This window comes from Oryza glaberrima, chromosome 6 (assembly GCF_000147395.1).
Source record: "Oryza glaberrima chromosome 6, OglaRS2, whole genome shotgun sequence".
In the NCBI taxonomy this organism is placed as follows: Eukaryota; Viridiplantae; Streptophyta; class Magnoliopsida; order Poales; family Poaceae; genus Oryza; species Oryza glaberrima.
The window spans coordinates 20,709,395-20,735,817 of NC_068331.1; the positions used below are offsets into that span (position 1 = coordinate 20,709,395).

The following is a 26,423-nucleotide window of genomic DNA, read 5'->3' on the forward strand; positions in this document are numbered from 1 at the left end:
AAGAGGTACAGAAGGAGTAAGAGGGTAAGATCAAGCTTTTCGTTTATAGCAAGAGATATGACAAGCTTTTCTTTGCGCCTAGCTAGCTCTCTTCTTTTGCATGTGACAGAATCACAGAAGAATATGGAAACATTTATTCCCTCCTCATGCATGCCACTGAGGAGTTTTTGGAACCAATTAAAGATATTCCTTAGGAAAAAGGAAGATTTTGGAACTAAAGCTACCCATGCATACCTAGAAATCTTTAGAGTTTCCTTGTTCATGGAATATTTCTTGGTAAATGTGTATCTTGAGAAACTATAAAAAATTCAAATCTGTAGAAACAAATGGACCAATCAAATGAGAACTTGTGCCATCTTTACAAATTGACCCTTTCATTCTTTTTCCAACATGTTAGCTTCTTTTCTCAGTATAAGACAAAAGGAAAAGGGTAATGGTGTACAATTAATATTAACCAATCAAATCAATACAACAAAAGTAATAAAATATTTATCAATACTCCTGATTATTAGACTAACATTCAATCACTTTGTCGGAAAGGTGTCGGTAAACAATGATCGCGGTGATGATTTCGCATCAATCCGCGCGAGCAACCGACGGTTAACTGACCTTCCTTGTGATGTCACCTTTGTTTTTCCTCTCCTTTTTCTTTTTTCTGTCTCTCCCTTTTGCTTTGCTTCAATATCATCTTTGTCTCTTTAGACATGTAAATTTGAGCACTCAAATGAAACTTCCATCTCGTTATCCAGACACATTGGGTGAAGAGAAAGATGAAGTAGGAGGAGGAGGAAGAGAGAGATAGAGGGAGAAGGGGGGGATAAAAGTTAGGGGGTTGGATTTTGTTGCAAACTTTGCCTTTTGTGTGTTTCTTGGAAGCCACTCCTGCCTCCTATCCTATGTGCTAAGCTGGTGAGCTTTTAGTCTTGTAGGAGTGTATATAGTGCATGTATGCTGCTCCTATCATGGTAGTAATGATGTTGTCAGGGTTCTTGTTTTGCTTTTGGTTGCCTCACCGAGATTGGCTACTACTCATACTCAAGGTGCAGCTAGATACGTTGCTCTTTTACCCATGATGATCCTGGCTGTCAGATGGCCAGAAGGATGGGTACTGCCATTCTGTGCCATCCTTACCACCTGATGTTTCCTGGAGAGAAAAAAACAGTTAAAAAAAGATTAATTAAAGAGTGTTTACCCAGATGCAAGAGGCTATATGTTATATTATTTAAAAGACAAAAAGAGAAACACACATAATCTTGTACTTGGTCGCCCAACTAAATATAATGTGCCTTAGATATCAAATAATAAAATAATGCATTTTTCACCATGAACAAAATTAGGACACTCAACTTTCCGGGGAAAAAATATGAATGCATTATGGTTGTGAAATATTTCTATGCAGGCATGGAAAAAAATGCCATCATAAATGACAAAGCTACATTTCCCCATTATATTTTCTCACATAAATTTCATCCAAATAACATAATCACGCTAGGCGTTACAACTTTACAATTATATTATAATACAAACCGCTAGCCAAATGCATAAGTTTCCAAATCCACATTGTTTTGTATAACTGAATGGAATATTTTATGACGAAAAACTAGCTTCTGCCATATGAAAAATAGCACAAGGAACAGCTAGATAGAAGTGTCGGGTTGAATAAAACAATGTTGGTTTTTTTTAAAAAAGTATGCACGTTCCCTGATGCTATATGTGAAATGTCAGGTTGAATAAAACAATGTTGGTTTTTTTTAAAAAAAAAAAGTATGCACGTTGAATAAAACCCGGGTTGATGGCTTTTCCAACCCTACCCTCTCCCACCATTATAAATTCATCTTCAAGAGTTATAGAAATAGTAACTAGCTAGCTATAAATTCACTACAAATTAAGCAAAAAAAATTCATGTGCAGTTACATGTTTACATGCTAATTAAAGGTGTATATTATTTGCACACAATAGTTTTTTTACTACTTTCTTTAGAGGTACAGAAAAGTACCACATTATGGTGTAAATTGTGGTGTCTCTCCGTACTTTTGTAGTGCATCAGGAGCTAACACAAATTAATACTCCCTTCCAGTTGATAATACTTGTCGTTTTGGACAAGAGCATGCACGGTCTCCAAAAAAACAACTTTGACCATTATTTTCTGTTGTAATATGTATAAAAGTGTTAACAATATATGATTTTATTAAAGTACTTTTTAAGACTAATCTATACATGTAGTCACCATATTTGAAAGACAAATATTTTAAAAATGATTTATAATCAAAGATTCTAAAGTTTGACCTTACCCTTGTCTAAAACGACAAGTATTATCAGCCCGGGGGAGTAACAAAAAATGTGGATACTCTATACTAACTCAAGGACCGTAAAATCACCCTTTGTATATTAATAAAAAGAAAACTCCACTCATGTACAACACGTACACATAGCTAGAAATGATATTATTATTATTATTATTATTATTATTATTATTATTATTATTATTATTATTAGAAAAAAATACATTTTATACTTTTCTTGTGCTTATTCCTAAAATTAGAACACAACTATATATACATTCTTAAATAGCTGTAGTAATACTACCACCATTCCAAAATAAAACATATTTTAGCTATATATGTATCTATCTAGATAAATCTCTATCCAGATACATATATAGTTATTGTGTTTTGGGATGGAGGGAGTAGCTAACTATATCAGATAAATCTAAGCACCGTGTTAAACGTGAATGCCACTAGCTACGATCAAACAAGTTGTTGGATGTGCAACCGTACATGAGATGGATGTAAAGCATATAAAATCAGAGTATGTATCTGCAGTCTGTGTGTGTGTGTGAGAGAGAGAGAGAGATATGTATATATACGTGAAATATATGGTTACGTACCCCTCCTTTGGACCTCCTTGAGGTGCAGCCCATGATCACCTCCTCCAGTCCAGAACCAGAGGTCGACCTCCCATCAAACTTTCGCGGTTGGTGTGGCCGTTCATCCTCCTGCTGATCATTTTCTCACAAATCAGAACAAACAATTAATTAATAGGACTAATTGACAGTCAATTACTATATATACACAATACTAATTAATAATTAATAGAAGTATACGGATATATATCATGACGTACGTGGCTTAATACAAGGGCTACAATGCCAAAAGAAGTGTAGTACGTGCTAATTTCGAATCTATTACTACGTCCCAATGATCACAAGAATTATGTTGTAAGATTTAGAATATTACCAGTAGACACCACGGTAAAGTCACTCGTCTTAAGCATATAAAAATTATATAGCTAGCTAAGTTTATCATAACAAATTCTTTCGCAATATATATCACACTTGTATAACCTTTTCAAATGTATAACCAAAGAGAATTAAATTATTAGTCAAATTTGTATTTGAAAAGTCCAAAACGACGTTATTTTTAGCGAGCTACTACGATCGTGTACCTGGTTATGGTAAATATACGGCGGCTCCGGCTGCCGGAGCATGACGGTGCCCTGGTGAGCCGGCGGCGGCGACATCAGCCTGGCTATGGGGTCCGCCGGCGAGCTGACGACGTGGAACGTCGCCGCGACGCTCTGCTGCTGCCCGACGTAGTGGTGGCCGCCGCCGCCGCGCCGGTGGTCGTGCTCGTCGTCGTCGTGCTGCTGCTGCTGCCGCCGCTGATCAACCATAGCACTTTGGTGATCCGACGACGACGCTCCCATTCCCGCCTGTGTAGTTTAGATTAATAATTTATTAATTCAACATGTAAATTAATTACTTGCAAATATATAGTAAGTAAATACATGTAGGAATTAATCAGTTATATATACTTGGATATATAAATTAATTAGGTTTGTGCTGCACGACCATCATCACACCTGAAATTCTGATGGATTAATTAATTTATTATATCTGTCAGTTTTTTTTTTTTGGTAGATAGGGGAAGGTGAGCCAATTTGGAAAGCGAAGTAAATTAATTGATAACCTAGAGGTTTTCTCTTTGTTCATTAGTTTTTGCTGTTAGATTCATCATAGCACGCTTACATGGGTGAGTAGTATATGCAGATCATGCAATTAATTAGGGTTGCTTGCTGTGTGCACAAAATTTATTGTATTATACTACTATGTGTATATATATATATATATGTCCCAATTAAGTACAGCATTGATGCTATTCAGATTGTCTACCAGGTACATATAACTACCAGATTCAAGATCGTTCCTGAAAGTCTATATGTGTCCCTAGTCCTGTTTATGTTAGTGATTTTGTTCCTAATTTCAACTGATATTTAATTGTATGACAAGACCATGTCTTACTTCAATTCTGCATATAGGTCAGATACATCTATCAATTTAGGTAAGATCTCAGAGCTAAGCAAGTACTGTTCACCTGAAGAAATCTTTTCTCATCCTACCATATTGTAAGGTCAGATTGATCCGGACGCGCACAGAAAATTAGCCTTGTCATCCCAATGACTGTACCCTCCCAAACAAAAACATCTCATCCTATTCCTACCTACATTTCACTGACCAAGAAAAAGGAAACCTTCTTCTACAAGCAACCTACATACAATGAAAGAAAACATTAATTGCATTATTTATAGTGGTCCAATAACTAATAGAAATATATGCGAATTCGATTTCTCAATTGTCCCCATATGTAAAAAGTCAATATATACAAAACGACAAAATAGTCCCACCATCTGACCAATATTCAAAGTCTAGGACAAATATATGTGAAATTATTATATTTCATGGTACATATATCGAAAATTTTATTGCGAGATATATATACAGAGGTTCGTGTGTTCATGTATGTTATTTTCCTCTTAGATACTTTCATATTTATGTTTCTTCATCAACTTAATCTCGACCGTACGTTAGAGGTTGAACATCCAATGGTCCAGAAATAAAGGGGAAAGATCTCGGCGGTTACTATAAATCTTGTCCCATTCACTAATGGCTTGAACTGATTTGGTATAAAATGCTGAATTTAAATGCAATCATAAGCGAATTCAGTATTTTCTACATGTTTCATTATAATTTCATGTGTTTTGATGAATTAATTTAATTTCACTTTAGTTTATCTCTTACAAATTTCATTTCATTTTCATAAGTTCTATCTTAATTACTCCTTCAAGATATTTACCGAAATTCCCCCTTCGTCTTTTAAGCTGTTCGATCGATATTTTAAACCCTATAGTATGCAAGCGTCAAAAGGTAAGTAGGCAGTCCTAAAAAGAAATAACTTTTGGAGATGAATCTGAACCAGCACTGCACTTGTCTAGATTCATCCTAAGAAATAAATTTTATTCCGAGAGGACGAAGGGAGTATTACTTTTACTGTGTAAGGAATCATCAAAATCCCCAAATTAGCAACTGCTAAACTCTAAATCTCTAATTAACAAGGGACTGATCGATCACTCACCTCCTCGAAGCTACTCCTGAACTGCGCGAAGCTGAATTCATCAATGCCGGCGGCGCCGCCGTGGAATGCGGCCACGCTGACGTTAGCGGAAGCCATTGGCGCCGCCGCTGCAGCTGCGGCGGCAGCCGCCGCCGCACGGTCCCTCCCCGACGTTGTCCTCCTATCTACAGCCGAGGCGGAGGCGGTGGCGGCGGCGTCGGCGGCGGCGCACTGCCTGGGCTGCGTCTGGTAGAAGATCTTGGAGACGACGAGCTCGCCGTCGCGCTCCTCCTCGGCCTCGCCGAGGTGGTACTGGTGCATCACCCAGTTGGTCTTCTCCGGCTTGCGGTGCTTCCCGAAGTTGGTGTAGAGCACCAGGATCTTCTTGCACCCGCGCTGACGCCCACCGCCCACCACCGCCCGCGTCTTCCCGGTCTTGTGCCACCGCGTCTCGCTCCTCTGCTGCTGCTGCTGCTGCTGATGGCCATGGCGCGCCACCGCCGCCGCCGCCGACGCCGACGACGACGACGACGCGTTGCCACCGCCGCCGCTCGACGAGGCGGCGGCCGCCGGCGGCTGGATCTTGCGGCGCTTGCGGGTGCCGGTGGTGTAGGCCTTGGATGGGCGGTGGAAGAAGTGCCTGCTCAGGCCGTCCTTGCTGACACCTGCATGGATGGAAGCACACGTCAGCAAGTGCCCGCCATTTTTTTCCATGTCTGGTTAGCTAGCTAGCTAGCTACTGTCTGTTTCTCTTTTGAAAAAAAAAGAAAAAGAAAAGAAAAGAAAAGGGAAAAAAGGATTTGAGTGATGATGCAATGGTCAATTAAGCCATTGGCTGTTTGGAGGATATAACAACCTTGGGAGGAGGACAAAACCTAACTTTGGAAGATGTGCAGGGGCTGGGAAAGATCTCATGTCACATTTCATTCTCTCTTCTAGAGATAGATAGAGAGAGAGAGATGGTGTTTTTCAAATTTTTAGAGAGAGTGTGTGAGATGTGCTGCCACAACAACAACACATTGATTGACTAGCTATACATGCAGTACATGTACTGGAAGATTTGGTGTACCACTGTTTCCCTTCTTGCACAAGCTAGATTCCTACAGTGCATTACACACTTGCAAATTAAATCTACCATTGATGCCATTTATTTTCTCTCTTTTTTTTTGGTGTGTGTGGGGAGTATGCATGCTTAGCTATCAAGTATCATTTAAAACAATTCTAGAAATGCGAGATACAAGGAGAGGAGAAGATATGAACCGAAACAGAAAGGGAAAAAGAAACCGAAGAAAGAAATGGTGGAAAAAACTGAAGCAAGTAAAAGAAACAGAAAGTGCAAACCTCCAAAACACAAAAAAAAAAAAACAACAACAACAATTAAACATCCTTTTGAAGAACTGAACTTGATTAATCAATTGCACATATTAACCTGGCAATTTCTCAGGGTGGGTGTAGCAGATTCCATCCTCCCCTTCAATGGTGGGTATGAACTCGTCGATGAGCGGGTGCGCCGCCGCCTCGCCGCCGGGCCGGACTTTCGCCTCGAGATGCTCAATCAGCTCCTGATCCGTCGGATCGAACTTCACACCGGCCGGTAGCCCCACCCAGTCCTTCACAGACACACGAAAAATTCAGGCATCAACAACTCCAACAAAATTCAGAATTCAGACACACAAACAACACTCATATATAGCAAACTATTAATTAAACATGGTTAATTAACAAAGTATGATACACACACGCGTACCAGCTTCCGGTCGATCTTGTGGCCGCACCTCGGGCAGCAGCTCTCCTCCGACATGTACTTGCGGTGCTCCTCGATCCTCGATCCGATGAGGCGGCGGTGACCGCCGCCGCCGCCGCCTGCTTGATCTTCTGCTACCACACCATCCATGGCGGCTACCTGAGCTTCTGATCTTCTTCCTCGATCTCCTTCTCGCCGAAAAGATGGCAGTAGAAGCTTGCACCTCCTTGATCAGGGGCTAGAGCTCACCTACCTGTGCATGATCACATGTAACATGTAGCAGGATCACTCACATGGGGAGGGAGAGGGAGGTAGAAGAAGAAGAGGAAGAGGAGAGAGGAAAGGGAAGAGAGAGAGGGGGCAAGAGGGGGTTTTGAGGAAGCAATTAATAAAGATTTGGAGACCGGAATTCCATGTGTTTGATATGGCTTTAACTGAAGGAAGGGAAGAGATAGAAAGGAAAAGGTTCTCCAGGCACACACGAAACACCTTTGGACATACGCCAGACCGAGCTGTCCCTCTATCTAGCCTTCCCCTCTCTCTCTCTCTCTCTCTCTCTAGCTTAGCTCCACCTATCCCTTGAGAGAGAAAGGGACACACAGACATGTCTACACCTATGCTAGCTGCTGCTGCTCCTGGGTTTTAATTTTTTACTATTTTGGGAAAAGAAGGGATAAATTTGAACAAATTTTGACCGAGTTTGAATTTATTTTACTAAACTAACCAAAATTGAAAAGAAAAAAGACATTTTTTTGGAAGAAATAGTTGTGTGCCTAGGGGGTAGATCGGAAATTTTGAACAGGAATTGCAAACCCTACTGCTACATATTGCTCGGTCTCTCTCTCTCTCTATCTCTCTCTATCTCTTGCTGACTCTCTAGTAAATGCAAAATTAATCCAGTTGATACTATAGTAATGTTGAAATATGTGTTGCATTTTGTTTGCTATTTTTAGGATGTGTATTCAACACATATTGTAGAACTAGCATAGTGTTTCAATCAAAATTTCCTGCTTTAATTTACCACAAATTCAGGTTTTTATTTGCTAGACTTAGAATTTACAGAAAAAAACACAAAAATTGAATCGAAAAATTCAGCCATTGTATCTATTATTTTTGCGTCACATATTAAAAAACCGCCACATAGTGTAGTAACTTCTAACTCCTTACTTTCTGGTTATTCATTATTAATTGGCATATGCAATGCATAACTCCAAAAAACAACCCAATTTTGGACGAGTTTTGAAACCAAGAAAAAAATTACATTTGTAAATCACAGTAAAACAGAATAATATAAGTATTGAAAAGCGTTGGAAACATAATTTAAAAACCCCTGCACAATCACGCGTTCTTACTAGTATATTGTCCAAAAAGAAAAACAAAAAAAAAGTATTAAACTCAGTACCGCTAAACAGCATGACACGCACTACTTAACAACTAGCGTGCCTCACAGTCGCCCAACAGTCCTTCTCTCCCTGTTCTTCGTCCTCTTCGACTCTCCCCTTATGTAAAAGAATTACTCTCAGTCACCTTTACGCAAACGTTCATTTCGTCCCTATCCTCCCCTCCATCCTCTTTGCTCCTGTTCTCTCCCCCACTCGTTGGTTGGAAACTCCCCTCCATATATATCCTTGGCCTCCCCGTCCCTCCCCTATTTTGTCTCAATGTAAACAAATTACTCTCAGCTCTTCCAAAGTTACCAGATAAATTTTTTACACCAGAAAGATGAAAGGTAAAACCCCTTCCAAAGTTACTAAATATTTTTTTACACAATAAGGAATGAGGGTAATTTTCTTACATCGGGAGGAGAGGGATCCGGCATGTTCCCTTCCCCAGTTCTAGAATGCAAGATATTTTCTGTATTATTTTACATTAGGAGATAGAGTGGGTAAGGAGAGGGGACGGATGGAGAGCCTAGCAATAGAACCAATGTTCGGGTGGGTAAAGGGAAGAGTAAATATTTTACATTAGGAGGGAAGGTGAGCAGGATGGGTGGGCGCTGTGAGGAGCACTACTTGCGCTAAACACTCGGTGCTATATAGTAGTTCTGTTAAATTTTAATAGTTTTAAAACCACGAAAAAAATTATATTTGCCCAATCATGGTAAAATTTGAAGATGTGTATTGAAAAGCGTAGAAAACATAATTTAAAAAGTCGTGCACTATTTGGGCACTTCATATTAGTATTACTCTAATGAATAGAAGAAGCAATGTTCCGGTTCCTCATTCTCTTTTACTTGTACACTATAATCAATGACAAAAAAAATAGCATCAATTTTGATGTACTAATTTAAATCAAATATATGCAATGATTCCACTAGTAGCGCACAGTGGCGGATCCACGACTGTCAACTCCAGGCGGCCTCCTAGGCTCATCAATGAACGTGCAACAAAGTTTAGTGTTATTTTAGGGATTAAAAATAAAGTTTACATAGTAAACGAAAATCTCTAAAAAAAACTTTTTATTTCTACTATCTACTATCAACACATAACTAGAAGAAATATGGAAATCAATTTAATATCATTGAAATATATACCAACTTTAGTTTACTTTTATACAAATTATAAAAGTTTCACCAGTACACTTCAATACAATTGAATCCACAATATTTTGTATTTTACTGTTGTGTCACATTCTCTTAACAATTTTTTTTATTTTTCAAAGGAAATATGTCTATATGAAATACCAAGGTTTCCCTTCTATTAAGTCATAAGTACTAAACACGTGCCCAACCTGTATACTCCGTGACACACATGGGGAGCAACATTAGTCACAAGCATTGCGCAGGCTCAAGCACAAGCAAATGCAAGAGGCAAGGCAGTGCTTACACACAACGAACCCTGTCCCGACTCACCTCTAAGCGCGATGGACCATGGGGTGGTGCATGAGCCATTTTTATTTGAAATCAAACATAATTGTTTTTAAAAGCATGGTAAAATAATCAAAACGAGATAACTCACTTTTTGATATTTTTTTTCTTATTAGGACCATAGAGATCACCAAAAATAGTTGACCAAATGGTTTTCTAAACCCTAGCTAATTGGCATGTGGATGTAAATTTGCTTGGTTATATTTACAAGTAATATTGTATAGAACACTATAAATATTATAATTAATAAAAAAATATAATGGTCCTAAATTTAGTAAAAAAAGTATTTATATCTATAACTAGCAAAGTACCCGTGCGTTGCTACGAGAAAAGGTTCACCAAATCCAATCTAGCCTTCCCCCCCCCCCCTCTCTCTCTCTATCTATCTAGCTAGCTTAGCTCCACCTATCCCTTGAGAGAGAAAGGGACACACAGACATGTCTACACCTATGCTAGCTGCTGCTCCTGGGTTTGAATTTTTTACTATTTTGGGTAAAATGGATAATTTGAGCAAATTTAGTTTGAATAGATGTTATACTAAACTAACAAAAATTGAAAAGAAAAGGACATTTGTTTGGAAAAAAAATAGTTGTGTGCCCAGGGATGATCGGATATTTTGAACCGGAATTGCAAACCATGCTGCTGCATACTGCTCGGTCTCTCTCTCTCGCTTGTTGACTCTCTAGTAAAGGCAAAATTAATCCAGTTGATACTCTAGTACTGTTGAAATATGTGTTGTATTTTGTTTGCTATTTTTAGGATGTGTGTTCAACACAAATTGTAGAACTAGCGTAGTGTTTCCAAAAAAAAAACACAAAAATTGCATCGAAAAAATCAGCCGTTGTATCTATTATTTACGCACCACATATTATAAAACCGCCACACAACGGAGTAACTACTAACCTCTTATTTAGTTTTGGTTATTCATTATCAATTGGCATATGCAAAGCTTAACTCCTAAAAAAAATGTTTGCTATTTTTAGGATGTGTGTTCAACACATATTGTAGAACTAGCGTAGTGTTTCAACCGAAATTTTCTGCTTTAATTTTCCACATACTCAGGTTTTTATTTACTCGACTCTAGAATTTAAAAAAGACACAAAAATTGCATTGAAAAATTCAGCCGTTGTATCTATTATTTACGCGTCACATATTATAAAACCGCCACACAACGTAGTAACTACTACTGTAACTCCTTACTTAGTTCTGGTTATTTATTATCAATTGACATATGCAAAGCTTAACTCCTAAAAAACAACCCAATTTCGTACTGGAGTTTTGAAAACAAGAAAAAAATTACATTTATCAAAATTTTAGTAAAATAGAATAATATAAGTATTGAAAAGCGTTGGAAACATAATTTAAAAACCCATGCACTATTCACGCATTCTTACTAGTATATTGTCCAAAAAGAAAAATAGAAAAAGGTATTGAACTCGGTAGCACTAAACAGCGTAATACGCACTACTTAACAACTAGCGTGCCTCACAGACGCCCAACTGTCCTTCTCCCCTCCCTGTTCTTTGTCCTGTCCAACTCTCTCCTTATGTAAAAAAAAAATATTCTCACCTTTATGCTAACATTGATTGCTTCCTATCCTCCCCTTCATCCTCTTTGCTCCTGTTCTCTCCCCCACTAGTTGGTTGGAAACACCCCTCCATATATCCTTGGACTCACCTTCCCTTTACTCCGTCTCAATGTAAAGAAATTACTCTCACCCCTTCCAAAAGTTACAAGATGAACTTTTTACACTAGAAAGATGAAAGGTAAATGCCCTTTCCAAAGTTACCAGATAATTCTTTTTACGAAATAAGGAATGAGGGTAATTTTCTTACATCGGGAGGAGAGGGACCCGTCATGTCCCCTTCCCCAGTTCCGGATTTGCAAGATATTTTCTATGTATTATTTTGAGATAGAGTGAGTAAGGACAGGGATGGATGGAGAGACTAGCAATAGAACCAATGCTCGGGTGGGTAAGGGGAAGAGTAAATATTTTACATTAGGAGGGAAAGCGAGCAGGATGGGTGGGCCGCTGTGAGAAGCGCTACTTGCGCTAAACACTCCGTGCTATATAGTAGTTCCGTTAAATTTTAGTAGTTTTAAAACCAAGAAATAAAATTACATTTGCCCAATCATGGTAAAGTTTGATGATGTGTATTGAAAAGCGTAGAAAACATAATTTAAAAACTCGTGCATTATTTGGGCACTTCATACTAGTATTACTCTGATGAATAGAAGAAGCAAAAAGATCGTCATATGTTCTGGTTCCTCATTCTCTTTTACTTGTATACTACAAGCAACGACAAAAATTAGCATCAATTTTGATGTATTAATTTAATTCAAAGATATGCAACGATTCCACTAGTAGCGCACAATGGCAGATCCACCACTGTTGACTCCAGGCGGCCTCCTAGGCTCATCAATGAACGTGAAACAAAGTTTAGTGTTATTCTAGGGATTGAAATAAAGTTTACATATATAGTAAACGACAAGCCTCTAAAAAGAACTTTTTATTTCTTCTATCTACTATCAGCACATAACTACAAGAAATATGGAGATCAATTTTATATCATTAAAAGATATACCAGTTTTAGTTTACTTTTCTACAAATTATAAAAGTTTCACCAGTACACTTCAGTACAATATGAATCCATAATATTTTATATTTTATTGTTGTGTCACATTCTCTTAAAAAAATTAAAATTTTTGAAAGGAAATATGTCTATATGAAATACCAAGGTTTCCTTTCTATTAAGTTGTAAATACTAAACATGTGCTCCAACCAGTGGACTCTGTGACACACATGGGGAGCAACATTAGTCACAAGCATTGCGCAGGCTCAAGCACAAGCACAATAGAGAGTGCAAGAGGCGGCTGCCTCTTCACACAACGAACCATGTCCCGACTCACCTCTAAACGTCATGGACCATGGGGTGGTGCATGAGCTATTTTTATTTTAAATCATACATAATTATTCTTAAAAGCATGGTAAAATAATCAAAACGAGATAACTCAATTTTGGATATTTCTTATTAGGGCCATAAAGAAAACCAAAAATAGGGTCACCAAATGGTTTTCTAAACCATATTTGGCATGTGGATGTAAATTTTCTTTGTTATATTTACAAGTAGCATTGTATAGAACAGTATAAATATTAATTACTAAAAATTATGATGGTCCTAACTTTAGTAAAAAAATGATTTATATCTAATAATACCAATATGGAGTAATAATTTTTTTTCTATATTTAAAGGAATATGTGGGATGGTCATGCATTAATTCACATATAGCAGCAGGCAAAGAAATAGCCATGTCGAACAATTATTCGACTTCTCGTGGCGTGTTCTAGGGATAAGCTAGGAAAGAAGAAAGCAAAATGTACAAAAGGCAAATAAAGCTGCGCATTGGGAATTTAGTGCATATAAGTTACCAAAGAATTGAAACTAGGCCCTCAAAAATCAAAATATACCTACAAGAATTATGTTTTGATTTTGTTTCTTGACAAAATAATGATTTGGATTGTTATGCTATATGGTCACCTCAAATCGATGCTCTGTATCACCAAACAAATTACTTTGATAGATCATCTACAAAAGACATTGAAATTTAGAACTCAAAAACTAATTAATCATCCTGGTTGGGTCATGTGAAGGCGGTTAGACCATATATACCTAAGATGTTATTCCATCGATCGAGAAATAGAGATGGTAGAGTAGAGATATCCTCAATTAACGGTGAGCTCATTTGAAAGTGGAGGTAAGGCACCACTGAAGAAGGAGAAGGACGAACAGCGATTGAGATGTAGCAATGAAAAAGGTGTGGGAAATGTCCCACACACCAGAAATGATTAATAGGGGGAATCAGCACCAGAGTTTTGGAATTGGGAGGACCATGTTTACAATATGGTTGGAATACGACTTTTAAATCCAAGATCAATACGCAATATTTCGTGATAATATATACTCCCTCCATCATAGAAAAGATCAACTTCCGGAGATGAATCCAGTTGATTCTTTTTAGACTCTTTTTGGAATGGAGGGTATGCTGTAGGTACCTTCTCACTAAATTATTTCTCAAACATTAATTAATTGTGACATTCATTGAATGTTTTCACAACTAGTGCATCTCTCCATTTATTGTATAAATGTGTGTTATATCTCTCTTTCTCATTGGGACACCTATTAGTGGTGCCAATGCATTTAAAAACATATCTTTGACTCATTGGAGGGCAGGGGCATTTAAAATAGTTTTACAAGCATGCATGTCCATCATGGGGTATATTAACCTTTTTGAAAAATGCACAAAAGCTTTACAAACATCACCTCTCATAAGAAAAGAAAGTGTATAACACAATAGTAAGTATGCACCAAATCAAAGTGACCCGATTATATATATGTATATACATTTTTACAGCATTTTTAGAGGTATTGTTTTTACTTCCTACATAGTAGCTAGAGACATTATTATAGCAGCATAAATTGTGCTACTACCACAAATCGTACTGAAAAATGTATGCCTTTGCTATAGTCAATCATTGAATTCTAGAGCAATCATGGAAGTTTAACTTATCTTAAATGTGCTAATAACCTCAACTTCGTTCCACTAATTATTTGTATAAATCTAACATTATTTGTACTAGTTGTTTAGCTACTTAAAAACAAATTAACCTCCCTCCTGTAGATGCTTCCAAATTGGTAAGACTATCCCAAGAAAAATACATATACACATTAAGGTCATCTTTAATGTATACCCTTAGGTCATAAGTTGGGCCTTACCATTAGATGATGTAGTTACCCCAATATATATAACCTGAGTCCCACTGGTCCCACTCAATTAGTAGCTTTGCAAGGGAGGAGGGGGGAGAAGAGAGAGAAATTATTGTTATTTTTTCCTTAAAGCTAGTTCTTAGATACTACTCCGTTCCAAAAAAACGAATTCCTGGATACATGTGTCTTGGTTCGTAGGTAGGATTGGTCTTTTTTTTTTTTGGAATGGAGGGGTACATAGGTAGCTCATTATAAGGACTGACATATGAACCACTTTCACAGTGTTGAGGTAGACCGTATGCTCTGTTGATCACCTTTTTCATACATTGTGGATGCCTTAGGTGAATTAGAGTGCCCAAAAACCATCTAGATTTAGATTATTCTTCAAGGTTCTTTGTAGAGTGTAGACTATAAAGCTCCTAATGAAAATCACCTCTACAATGAACATGAGGTTTTTGTTGTAGTACCCCATCTTCGACAAGCTCATTTTCAAACGGCAGTAAGGCACCACTTGAGCATGAGAATTAGTTATGGATGAACAGCAATGTGAACCTAATTGAAGAGCGATGAAATGCCCCCAACAAAGAATTATATCACATATCAATCTCTTATATTTTGGGAGAACAGGTACTTCAAACTATTCTGCCACCATTTTTTTTTCATACATTGAATGGTTTGCTGACCGGTGCATCTCCCATTATTTGTGTAAATTAATGTGAAATTTGACAATTAATTAATCGTTTGCATTGACCATATATAAAGTATATATTTAAATTGTAAGTGGGTAAGTTTTACAGCATGTTTGCAATGATATATAACCTTTTTTCTAGAACTAGAAAGCAAAAAAAAAAATGTTTCATCTCATAGAAATAATAAAACACGACACATAGACGAGCACCAAAGCAAGGCTCCCTGCCAAAGTTCTAAAGAATAAATACATCACAAAAGAAAAATCGAACAAACAGGACGAACAGAAAAAAAAAAACATCTTACTGTGTGCTGAGTTCATCTACCGCAATTTGATTTGCAGGCATTTTATCTATTTCTTTCCAGTAAGTATGAAAATAGTTGAAGTCTTCCTTTTGAAAGCATGATGATTTTGCTTTTGAACCCTAGCAATGAAAAAAGGCAATCGAACCTGAACATTGTTGGAACATAACATATCCATGCAAAACGTGGATCCACTAAAACCTGTCTGCCCATAAGTTCCTAGTACTGGGCAACAACTTGCCTTATCTGATGTTTCAGCTAAACTGAAACGATTTTGGATGCCCTGGTGAGTATTTCTCCAAATTGTTTCACACATGAAAAGCATACATAAAATTAAGTAAATGGGCAAACGTCGTTATTACATCCGAAATGTCCAGATAATGCATTTGAGTATTTGACAGTCTGACATGCATATCATGTACTATCTCCGTTTCAGGTTGTAAGACTTTCTAGTCTATATGAATATGAGCAATGCTAGAAAGTCTTATAACCTGAAACGATGTAGTATTTAGTTATATGGGTCTGACAGAGTTGACATATATTAAGTGCAGAGCAATCTGCTTGTTATAGGTGAGCAGATGCAACCCTCCTGAGACCATTCAGTTAGCAATTTGGCCACCACATGGAGCAACTCTCAACTACTTCTAGATCTTATACTCTGTTCAGCTGAGAGGTTAAACTGAATTGACCAGGTAAAAGGTAAAAGTTTGGTAGTACAATCTTCAGGGTTGATGTTGGAGCCTTCCTAGATTCAGAACGATCAGAACATTAACTTGAAATGAAGGGTTAACATTCTTAACGATAAACGAAACCGACCAGAAACTGGTAGACACTGAATCACTGCGTCTTTCAACCCATAGATCTGATCAAAGTTACCCAACTTTGCAACTAAGAGTTTAAAGGATGACTTGCTAATCTGCTATTACTGTCATCATTCACAATGGATAAATTATGAGAGTATATCCAAAACAAACAGCCATGGATATGGTAGGCCAACTACCCCTGTTACTGCTCCTTTGTATCATTTTCAGGTGCAACTGGAAAATTTCTATTACAATGGGTCAATAGTCGACTTAATTAATTAATTCAAAACAGCAACCATAAAAATCAATGGACATGAACAAATTCTATGCACAGTTCACTGACAATACGTCGCAGTCATCGGGATCAACTCGCTCTTTGAACTCACATTTTTACAAGAAACGAATTTAAGACTTAAGAGTACACATGCAGAGTGACTTCCAGACTACCTATAAGGCGCCTCAGTAGGTAGGGTATTACAGTGTTTGTACAAATGGAATGAACAAAATCAATCATGACAATAAACCGGCCACAATAATATGAATATCAACTTAGAATACAAAGAGCGCACTAAATTTTGGAATACAGAATTACAATGTACAAAATGAATGACAAACTACACACCAAATTATTCTGTATAGCCTCAGCAGTTTGTCACCTGTGAACTTCCTTTACAATTGCATCTTCAGAAACAGAAGATTGTGAAAGCAGGTGCTTGTCTTCAAGATCTTCATCTTCAAAATGCTCATTGCTGGATGTGTGGGAATCATCTAAAGGAAAAAAATGCAACATTACCACAAACCGCACACAAACATGAGATTGAAATAGCATGATCAGCTAACGTAGCAGCTAGTGAGCTTATGACAGGACAAACAACAGTATCTACCTGAGAAATGACAGTCCGCGAGGTGCTTTGTCCCAGTTGACTCCAACCGCATGCTTTCTGGCAGAAGGCAGTTGCAAAAGGCACCTGAAATAATTTGGATTATCATACATGCTAAAGAAAGGGTGACTATGAATTGTCATCTTTGCAACAGAACAATTCAGAACATAATTGGGAGCAGGAAATGTACATATTTTGGCATTTTAGCAGCTTTTGAATAATTGGATGTTGATATATGAGTTTCTTTCTGAGTAAATGGCTTGAAGTTGGGTCAAGAGTGGACAACTCAAGGCAAACACAGTAACGTGCATCTTGGATCAATTTCTCTCTCAGGCTCACATGCAATACAGGGGCAAGAAACAGTTGGAACAAATTCTGCCCTGCCAACTTATCGGACTACTTAAAATTTATTGATTGATATATTTAAACTGAAACACCATATTACTCTCACATAATTCCAATATAGAAACATATGTCATGATGCTCCGATTGTTTGAGCTATGTCTAACAAGCCGTAGAAAAATGAACAAAACAACCGAAACTAATTTATGGGTAACACTCTCTCAACTTGTATATTTGTGTTGTTTGCGATTTAAAGGATAATACTGGAAAATAGACTACGATTAAAAAGCTACTAAATTTATGTTTCAAAATTTCAAACTTTGGCTGTGGCTGATAAGCTAACAAGCAGACAATGAGAAGCTAAACTGCAATCTAATCCTCCTCATCCAAACAGACTTCCTATTTTTGAAAGATCTATGTTGTTTGTTGGAACCTGACCTGCTGATACAGAGCTTATTTCCAGCAGAAGCTAGCTATTTTCTCCATCTGGTGGAGAACGGTAGATGGCATTTTCTAATTCTATGACAGATTTCAAAATGATGGGCCCAATATATTAAACAACTAACAGAGAAATAATTAACTTTATTAAACTTCCATGTACTCATGTATATCAAGTTTGATATAAAATTATTAATATTAAATTATGTCATTAACATTTTAGTTGACACCTATGAGGAGATCCAACATACTCCTAATTTGGATCATTCAGTAATCCTCATTTATATTGCCACATATTACTATCTCTATGATTTTATCATCTATGATCTCATCATCATTTCTGTGAATACTCAATACTCTGTAGTCTGATCAGACATTTCCCTTCTTGTTCATGTCAGCAGATGATACTCCCTGGACATAAATCAACATCTCATTCTCAATTGATATTGTTTTCGCCCATGTCTGAACAAAGGTGTGTGGGAGAGGGGATTGCTTTATAACTTTTCGGGACATATTTAATTAAAAAAATCCTAAGGATTTGGATCCAGATTTCTGAATTGTGTAAAACAATACTGCATACTCCACCACTCTATGACCTTTCCCCCAAGCCTTAATGTTCGCTACCTTTTATTATAACTTGTCCAGAATCCTGACTAGTCAGGAAAATAGGCTGGAAGTTCAAAACTCCAGATACTACAAGTCGAATATTTGTTTCATCTTGCTTTGAAAAACTGTCCCACATAATGGACATAGTTTGTTGCAATCTTATCTTTTTTGACAAGGTAATATGCCAAAGTGCCAGTGTGATGTACTGCTTAGTAATAAAGTATTAGAAAAATCAAAATATAATGATGTAAAAGGAGCACAAGTTTTATTACCTAGCTTCGCAAGTCGGTTAACCCAGCCAGGAATCGGTTTTCCTGTCAATCTGGTACTGAGATCATCCGTAAAGTGGTTACAGTTTTTAGAAATGAGGTGATAAGTATCTCCATGGTATTCTGAAGCCATTCTCTGAATGAAATCTCGAAATTCTAAGGGATTCAAACTCGTACGGCCTATGAAAACTGAACATCTGTACATGAACCCTGGGCAGCACTTTGGTTCCACCTCAAAAACCCCACTCGTTGGGTGATCATGAGCTCCAAAACTGTACTCCGATCCATGGACTGTTCAACATAGAATTAGTCAAGGAGATAAATCATTAAAAAATGCAGGACATGGAAAACCATCATTCACATAGAGAATTAAATTGTTTTTAAGTCCACACAATACATTAAAACACTAAGAGAAGTTTACATCATCATCATAGAAGCATGAAAACAATTAGCTAAAGTGTACAGAACACACATTGGGGTGGAAAGTTGATCAAACATCACAGTAATAATACTACTAAATCTACACTTCTAGTTTTGAACACGATGAATAAGGAAGAGAAGCCAAGTCACAGACACATAGTACTCATTTTGTGTAAAAGATTCCTACAGAAAGAAAATTGACAGGAAGTTGAACATCTAACCTTGCTAAAACAGCATGTATATCCTATAGAGCCTTCTAATACTTGCAACCAAAACATAAACACGAATACACTATGAGACGAATATGAGAACATCTAACCTTGCTAAAACAACATGTATATCCTATAGAGCCTTCTAATACTTGAACCAACCAAAACATAAACACTAATACACTATGAGACGAATATGAGATATACATCACAGGACAGGATTCTAGTGCAACGGCTTCACAATGGCAAAGGTAACGTGTGCGGCTGTACCAACAATAAATACATACACACCCAATGTGATACTTTTCTTCTACTAGTTCTTTAGTGTCCCATAGTTGCGAGAGAAATTCAATAGCACGAAACAATCCAAAAACTAAATTGCTAAAGCTCTTTCTGGGAGAACCTTACATTTCGAATCAGAACGCACATGTCATTGTATCAAGAGAAGGTAATACTGTAACATTGTTTATCAAGTATATCAATGTGCAACACATCCAACTCAATTCCATTTCTCTAAAAGTACTCATTTCGATTTGATTTATCATAATAATTCACAAATTACAAACATATGTTTTGAAAACCCAGTAGAGCCCGTTAAAACAAAAGTTTAAGTAAATGTTTTGTTCCACTATACAACCCCCACAGATACTTTTCAAATGTGTCATATAAATCGTATAATTTGATCAGTACCAGAAACAAAACCAGTTCTAAAGGAAAGTGAAAACACACTGATAAGGAATCTAATCTTTCCCAAATGAATTAAGAAAAGCCTCGTCAGAAAGAAAACCGGAAAGATATTTGATGCCATCTTCAAAAGCAACCATAGCAATGCTTGGTCCCAATGTTAAACCAATGGCTTTACTTTGCAGCTGGGCTCACATAACTGGTACACAAATCAGAAATGATGAACAAAATTACCGGTATGCGTTCCGCAATTCAAACTGTTTGTTGCCTTTCACCCCCAAATATTTTTTTATGAATCCCGTTCCACCATGTTTCCAGCACGGCATCTAACCTACTAGCGTGATAAATCTGTCAGCTCGGCCAAATCATCCCGCCACTATCAGATTCGCGTAGCAAACCGCCTAGAAAACAAACCAAGATCTAGTAGTAGATACCCTTAACGCTAAAAGGAACTCACCTTTACATCATAAACTAAAGCTGGAATCCCATCACAAATCATGCGAAATGGTAAAATAATAAAAATAAACTGGGGGGAGATTTACGGTTGGAGCTTGGTCTGGGTCAGGATCAGGCAGAGGCTCACCCTCGACGGCAGAGTGGAAGATCCCGAGGCCGCACCAGTGGAGGTAGTTGTTGAGCGGCGTGAGGTCGTACACATTCAGCACCACCGTGTACGCCCCTTCCCCCTCCGCCCCCGCCCCCGCCGCCCCCGCGCCGCCGCCGGAGACCGCCCCGCCCATCTCCCCTATCCTATACCCTCCCCTCCCTCCCGCCAAGCGCAGCCCCACCCGGCTGCTGCTGCGGCGGCGGCGATCCGAGATGGGATCGAGGGGGGAGGCGATGCGGACTTGCGGAGCAGCGAGGAGGAGGACGACGACGACGAGGAGGAGGCAGCGTGCGAGAGAGGCGGGTGCGGGTTCGGGTTCGGGAAGAAATGGGTTTTTTTTTTTTGGGTCGCGGGCATGAGGTAGGAAGGTGACTGAGCGGTGGGGTCCAGGGCCGTGCGGGACCAGGTTGCAGTGTGGAGCGGCATACTGTAGTGTGTACGCGCGTGGTCGGTGATAGGGGCGGACACGTCGGATCGGTGGTAGTGCTCTTGTCGGCCGAAAGGCCCTGGGCCCTGGGCCCTGGGCCTGACCTTTGGGCCGTATCTGTGCCTCTGTCTCGGCACGATGGGCCGGCTGGGTCAGGGAAGTAAAATATAGGAAAAAGTACACTGAAGGTCCCTCAACTTGTCATGGAGTTACAAAATCATCCTAAACCAGATATCATGTATCCCTCAATTTACAAAACCATACAAATTAGGTCCCTCGACGGTTTTGACTCTGGTTTTATCCTATGTGGCAGCTGACTCGTGGAACCCACGTGGGCCCCACGCGTCAGCCTCTTCTTCTCTCCCCTCTCCACCTCTCTTCCTCTCTCCTCTCTTCTCCAATCTCCACGGGCGGCAGTGGGGAGCAACTGCACGGGCTGCCGCCGGCGGGCGCGGGCGGCGTGGGGAGGAGCCGCGTGCGGGCGGCCGGCGGGCGCAGGCGGCGGGGGAGGAGCTGCACGGGCGCAAGACGGCGGCCATGGTGCGCATCGACACGCCCACCGCCTGCTCCTCGTACGCCACGAAGGCGTGGGAGATGTGCTTGAACTGCATCTTCGTGTGGCTGAGCCCGTGGACGGAGGCGTCGTAGGTCGTAGGAGGACGACGACGACACGGATGCGTTGATGAGGAGGAGCGGCCGACGAACTCGATGAGGTGGAGGGCGTGGACGCCGACGGGTGACCGGCTGGACGGCGTCACCACGTCGAGGAGCGTCAGTAGCGGGGGCACATCACGTGGCACGTGGACGCATGCCAGGATGCGGAGCTCCGATTCCGGTTCCGGGTGAGCCCACGCCACCGTGCGCCGCTTGTAGAACACGAGGCGCCGCGGCGGCTTCACCACCATGCCGAGGAAAGGGCTCACCATCGCCGTGATCAGCGATTCAGCGCCGCACGAACACCAGCACCGAGCACCGTGAACGACTGGTCACTCATGATCTACACAACACAAGCAGCTACCTAGCCTTAATTAATCACGACATGCATCGCATGGCGATCGATTAAGTAATTAACTAATGGATTACCCCTTTGTTCCTTGCAATGTTGAGGATGACGAGCTCGATGATCCACTTGGTGTTGAGCAGCAGCCCGATGGACACCGACAACAGCGGCGACCTTCAAGACCGCAGAGGCCATGGCGGCTGTTATGAAAATAGATGCACAACGGAGACATAAATTTTTACGTGGAAAATCCTTGCAGGAAAAAACCATAGACGCCGACCGGCAATGATCACTATAGAGAAGATGATTACAAACGTAGAGGAATCACAATGGGAACGTCACCCCTTCCCGTATGGCTTACAAAAGTATATATAGGGGATAAAAGAAAGACACCTAATAGGACTCCTACTAGGAAACTAATCCGAATATATTGTGGGCCCAAAATTCGGATGACATATTTAACAATCTCCACCTTGAGACGAATTTTCTCTTGTAGCATAAAAACATCAATCACCAAAAAATACCTCATGTAGGTAAAATCACCGCGTGCCAAATAGTCTCTAGGACTATACTGTAACACCAACCAAGCTTGAGCAAAGCTCAAACTTAGTAGAAGGAACTAGCTTTGTCATCATATCAGCTGGGTTATCATGAGTACTTATCTTGCATACCTTGACATCACCTTCAGCAATCACACCTCGAATAAAGTGATATCTCACATCAATGTGCTCATGAAACATCTGATCCTTTGTAAGGCATATTGCACTTTGACTATCACAAAATATATTAATGCAAGACATAACTCCACAAAGCTCAGTGTACAAACCTCTAAGCCAATAGCTTCTTTACAAGCTTCAGAAATAGTCATATACTCTGCTTCAGTAGTAGATAAGGCAACAGTTGCTTGCAAACTTGCCTTCCAACTAACAGCACATCCTCCAATAGTGAAAACATAACCTGTGAGCGATCTTCTCCTATCCAAATCTCCAGCAAAATCTGAATCCACATAACCAACAAGTCTATCTCTAGATCTCCCAAACTGCAAACAAGCACTAGATGTACCACGTAGGTATCTGAAAATCCATTGAACAGCTTTCCAATGCTCTTTGCCAGGATTAGCCATGTATCTACTGACAACACTCAATGCATGTGATAAGTCAGGACGGAAACATACCATGGCATACATAAGTGAACCAACTACACTTGAATAAGAAACTCTAGACATGTACTCAACATCATAATCTGACTGTGGACATAAATCTGAAGATAATCTGAAATGTGCAGCTAAAGGAGTACTCACTGGTTTTGCATCATGCATATTGAAACGATGAAGAACTTTTTCAATATAACCTTTCTAACTAAGATATAACTTGCCAGAATGTCTTTCTCTAGTAATTTCCATACCGAGAATTTTCTTCACTGCACCCAAATCCTTCATCTCAAATTCACTACTCAATTGTGCCTTCAACTTTGCTATTTCTGATTTGTCTTTTGCAGCAATCAACATATCATCGACATAAAGAAGCAAATATATAGCTGAACCATCAACAACTTTGAGATAAACACAGCTATCATAATTGGATCTTCTAAACTTCTGAGAAAGCATGAAAGAGTCAAATCTCTTATACCATTGTCTAGGTGACTGCTTCGACCCATAAAGAGATTTCTTCAACCTACAGACTAGGTTCTCTTTTCCAGGAACAACAAAACCTTCAGGTTGCTCCATATAAATGTCCTCTTTTAACTCCCCATGTAAAAATGCAGTCTTAACATCCATTTGCTCTAGTTCATAATCATGCATTGCAACAATACTGAGTAAAGTGCGAATTGAACTATGCTTCACAACAGGGGAAAAGACATCATTGAAATCAATACCTGGAATCTGGCAATAACCTTTAGCAACTAACCTTGCTTTGTACCTTGCCTCATCACTTGGAGACATACCTTCCTTTCTTTTGAAGATCCACTTGCAACGGATAGGTTTCTTCTCCTTTGGCAACTTCACCAATTCCCAAGTATGATTCTTTTCAAGTGACTCCATCTCATCATGCATAGCAGTTATCCATCTATTGCAATCATCAGAAACAATAGCCTTAGAATATGTAGAAGGTTCGGCATTACCTTCAATTTCTTCTGCCACACTCAAAGCATAAGCAACTATGTTCGCTTGTTCAATATATCTTCGAGGAGGTTTAATACTTTTTTTGGCTTATCTTTTGCAATAGAACGTTTTGGAGACTGCTGAACAGTAGAAGAATTTGAATCTTCAATAACAGGTGCATCTTGGTTAATAGCAACATCTTCTTTTTCTGGTGCATGCCCTGAACTGATCAAGTGCTCCACCTGCACACTTGCTTTCTCCTGACTCTCAACAGGAACATTACTAGAAGGTTTGTCATGTAACGTAACTGATTCATGGAAGACAACATTTCTACTAATCACAACCTTTTTGGTTTTAGGACACCATAACTTATAGCCTTTCACACCAGATGGATAACCAAGAAAAATGCACTTAATAGCTCTAGGCTCCAATTTACCATTATCAACATGAGCATAAGCAGTACAACCAAATACTCTTAAGTCTGAATAATTTGCTGGGGAACCAGACCATACCTCAATTGGAGTCTTCTTATCAATGGCATAACTAGGTGATCGATTGATAAGATAACAAGCAGTGGAAACGGCCGCCCAAAACTGTTTAGGCAAACCTGCATTAGACAACATACAACGGGCCTTTGATATAATTGTCCTGTTCATATGCTCTGCTACGCCATTTTGTTGAGGTGTGTGAGGAACGGTGTAGTGACGCACAATGCCTTCAGACTTGCAATATGATTTAAATATCTTAGAACAGAACTCCATCCCATTGTCAGTACGAAGGATTTTCACCTTCCTTCAGTTTGTCTTTCAACCATAGTTTTCCACTCTTTAAACACATCAAAAGCTTGATATTTGTGCTTCAAGAAATAAGGCCAAACTTTTCACGAATAATCATCAACGATAGTCATCATGTAACGAGCACCTCCAAAAAATGTCTTACGAGCAGGCCCCCATAAATCAGAATGCACATAATCAAGAATACCTTCAGTAGTATGTGTAGATGTGTTGAACTTCACCCTCTTATGCTTGCCAAAGATGCAATGCTCACAAAATTTGAGCTTCCCGATGCTTTGTCCATCTAGCAATCCTCGCTTGCTCAATTCTGCCTAACCAATTTCACTCATATGCCCAAGACGCATATGCCAAAGATTAGTAGCATCGGAATTAGATAATGAATCAGAAACTGCTGCAACATTACCTAATATAGTTGTACCTCGCAGATGGTATAGGTTGGCAGATTTAATATCAGCTTTCATCACAACAAGAGAGCCTTTAGTTACCTTCAAAATTCCGTCTCCACCGGAATATTTGTACTCTTTGCGATCAAGAGTACATAAAGAGATGAGACTTCTCTTCAAATTTGGAATATGCCGCACATTTGACAATGTTCTGATACAGCCATCAAACATCTTGATTTGAACTGTTCCAATACCTGCAACCTCGCATGGTGTATCATCACCCATCAAAACAGTACCACCTTGCACAGCTTCATAGGTGGCAAACCAATCCCTATTCTGGCACATGTGAATCCCTATTCGAGCACATGTGATAGGTGCATGCAGTATCAAGAATCCACTAGTCACTAGTTTGTGCACAACCAACATAAGCAACAAGCAATTATGCATCAGACTTCTCATCAGTAACAACTGCGGCTTTACCTTCCTCTTCTTTCTTACCTTTTGGTACATATTTTCCGGTTTTCTTGTCTTTATCCTGTAGCTTCCAACACTCAGAGATATCATGTCCATCTTTCTTGCAGTATTTGCATGACTTATACCTGCCTCTGGACTTTGATCTCCCACGGTAGCTACTTGAACTTTTATCTCTTGATTTGCTGTTTGTGTTCTTCTCCTGTTGCCTGCCCCGAACAACCAAGCCTTC

General features: G+C 39.2%; 2 protein-coding genes across 4 annotated transcripts; both read right to left on the reverse strand.

The window, feature by feature from the left end:
* Positions 1–296: 296 nt before the first annotated feature.
* Positions 297–7,591, reverse strand: LOC127775539 (NAC domain-containing protein 75-like). Of its 3 annotated transcripts, none has more exons than XM_052301796.1 (6): positions 7,138–7,591; positions 6,820–7,000; positions 5,412–6,055; positions 3,445–3,711; positions 2,888–3,009; positions 297–1,144 (listed from the first exon to the last, which is right to left on the reverse strand). In XM_052301796.1, exons 1-5 carry the CDS (start codon positions 7,282–7,284, stop codon positions 2,923–2,925), a joined length of 1,326 nt encoding a protein of 441 aa, XP_052157756.1. In that variant the 5' UTR covers positions 7,285–7,591; the 3' UTR covers positions 297–1,144; positions 2,888–2,922. The 3 variants fall into 3 exon arrangements, with proteins under 3 accessions (XP_052157756.1, XP_052157755.1, XP_052157754.1); XM_052301795.1 differs by having other exon boundaries at positions 2,888–2,995; positions 7,138–7,586; XM_052301794.1 differs by having other exon boundaries at positions 2,888–2,998; positions 7,138–7,585.
* A 9,326-nt stretch (positions 7,592–16,917) lies between these two features.
* On the reverse strand, positions 16,918–21,332 carry LOC127778062 (deSI-like protein At4g17486). Its single transcript, XM_052304706.1, has 4 exons — positions 20,992–21,332; positions 19,099–19,386; positions 17,444–17,527; positions 16,918–17,327 (listed from the first exon to the last, which is right to left on the reverse strand). The coding sequence occupies exons 1-4, from the start codon at positions 21,146–21,148 to the stop codon at positions 17,212–17,214; spliced, it is 645 nt and encodes a 214-aa protein (XP_052160666.1). The 5' UTR covers positions 21,149–21,332; the 3' UTR covers positions 16,918–17,211.
* Positions 21,333–26,423: the final 5,091 nt, after the last annotated feature.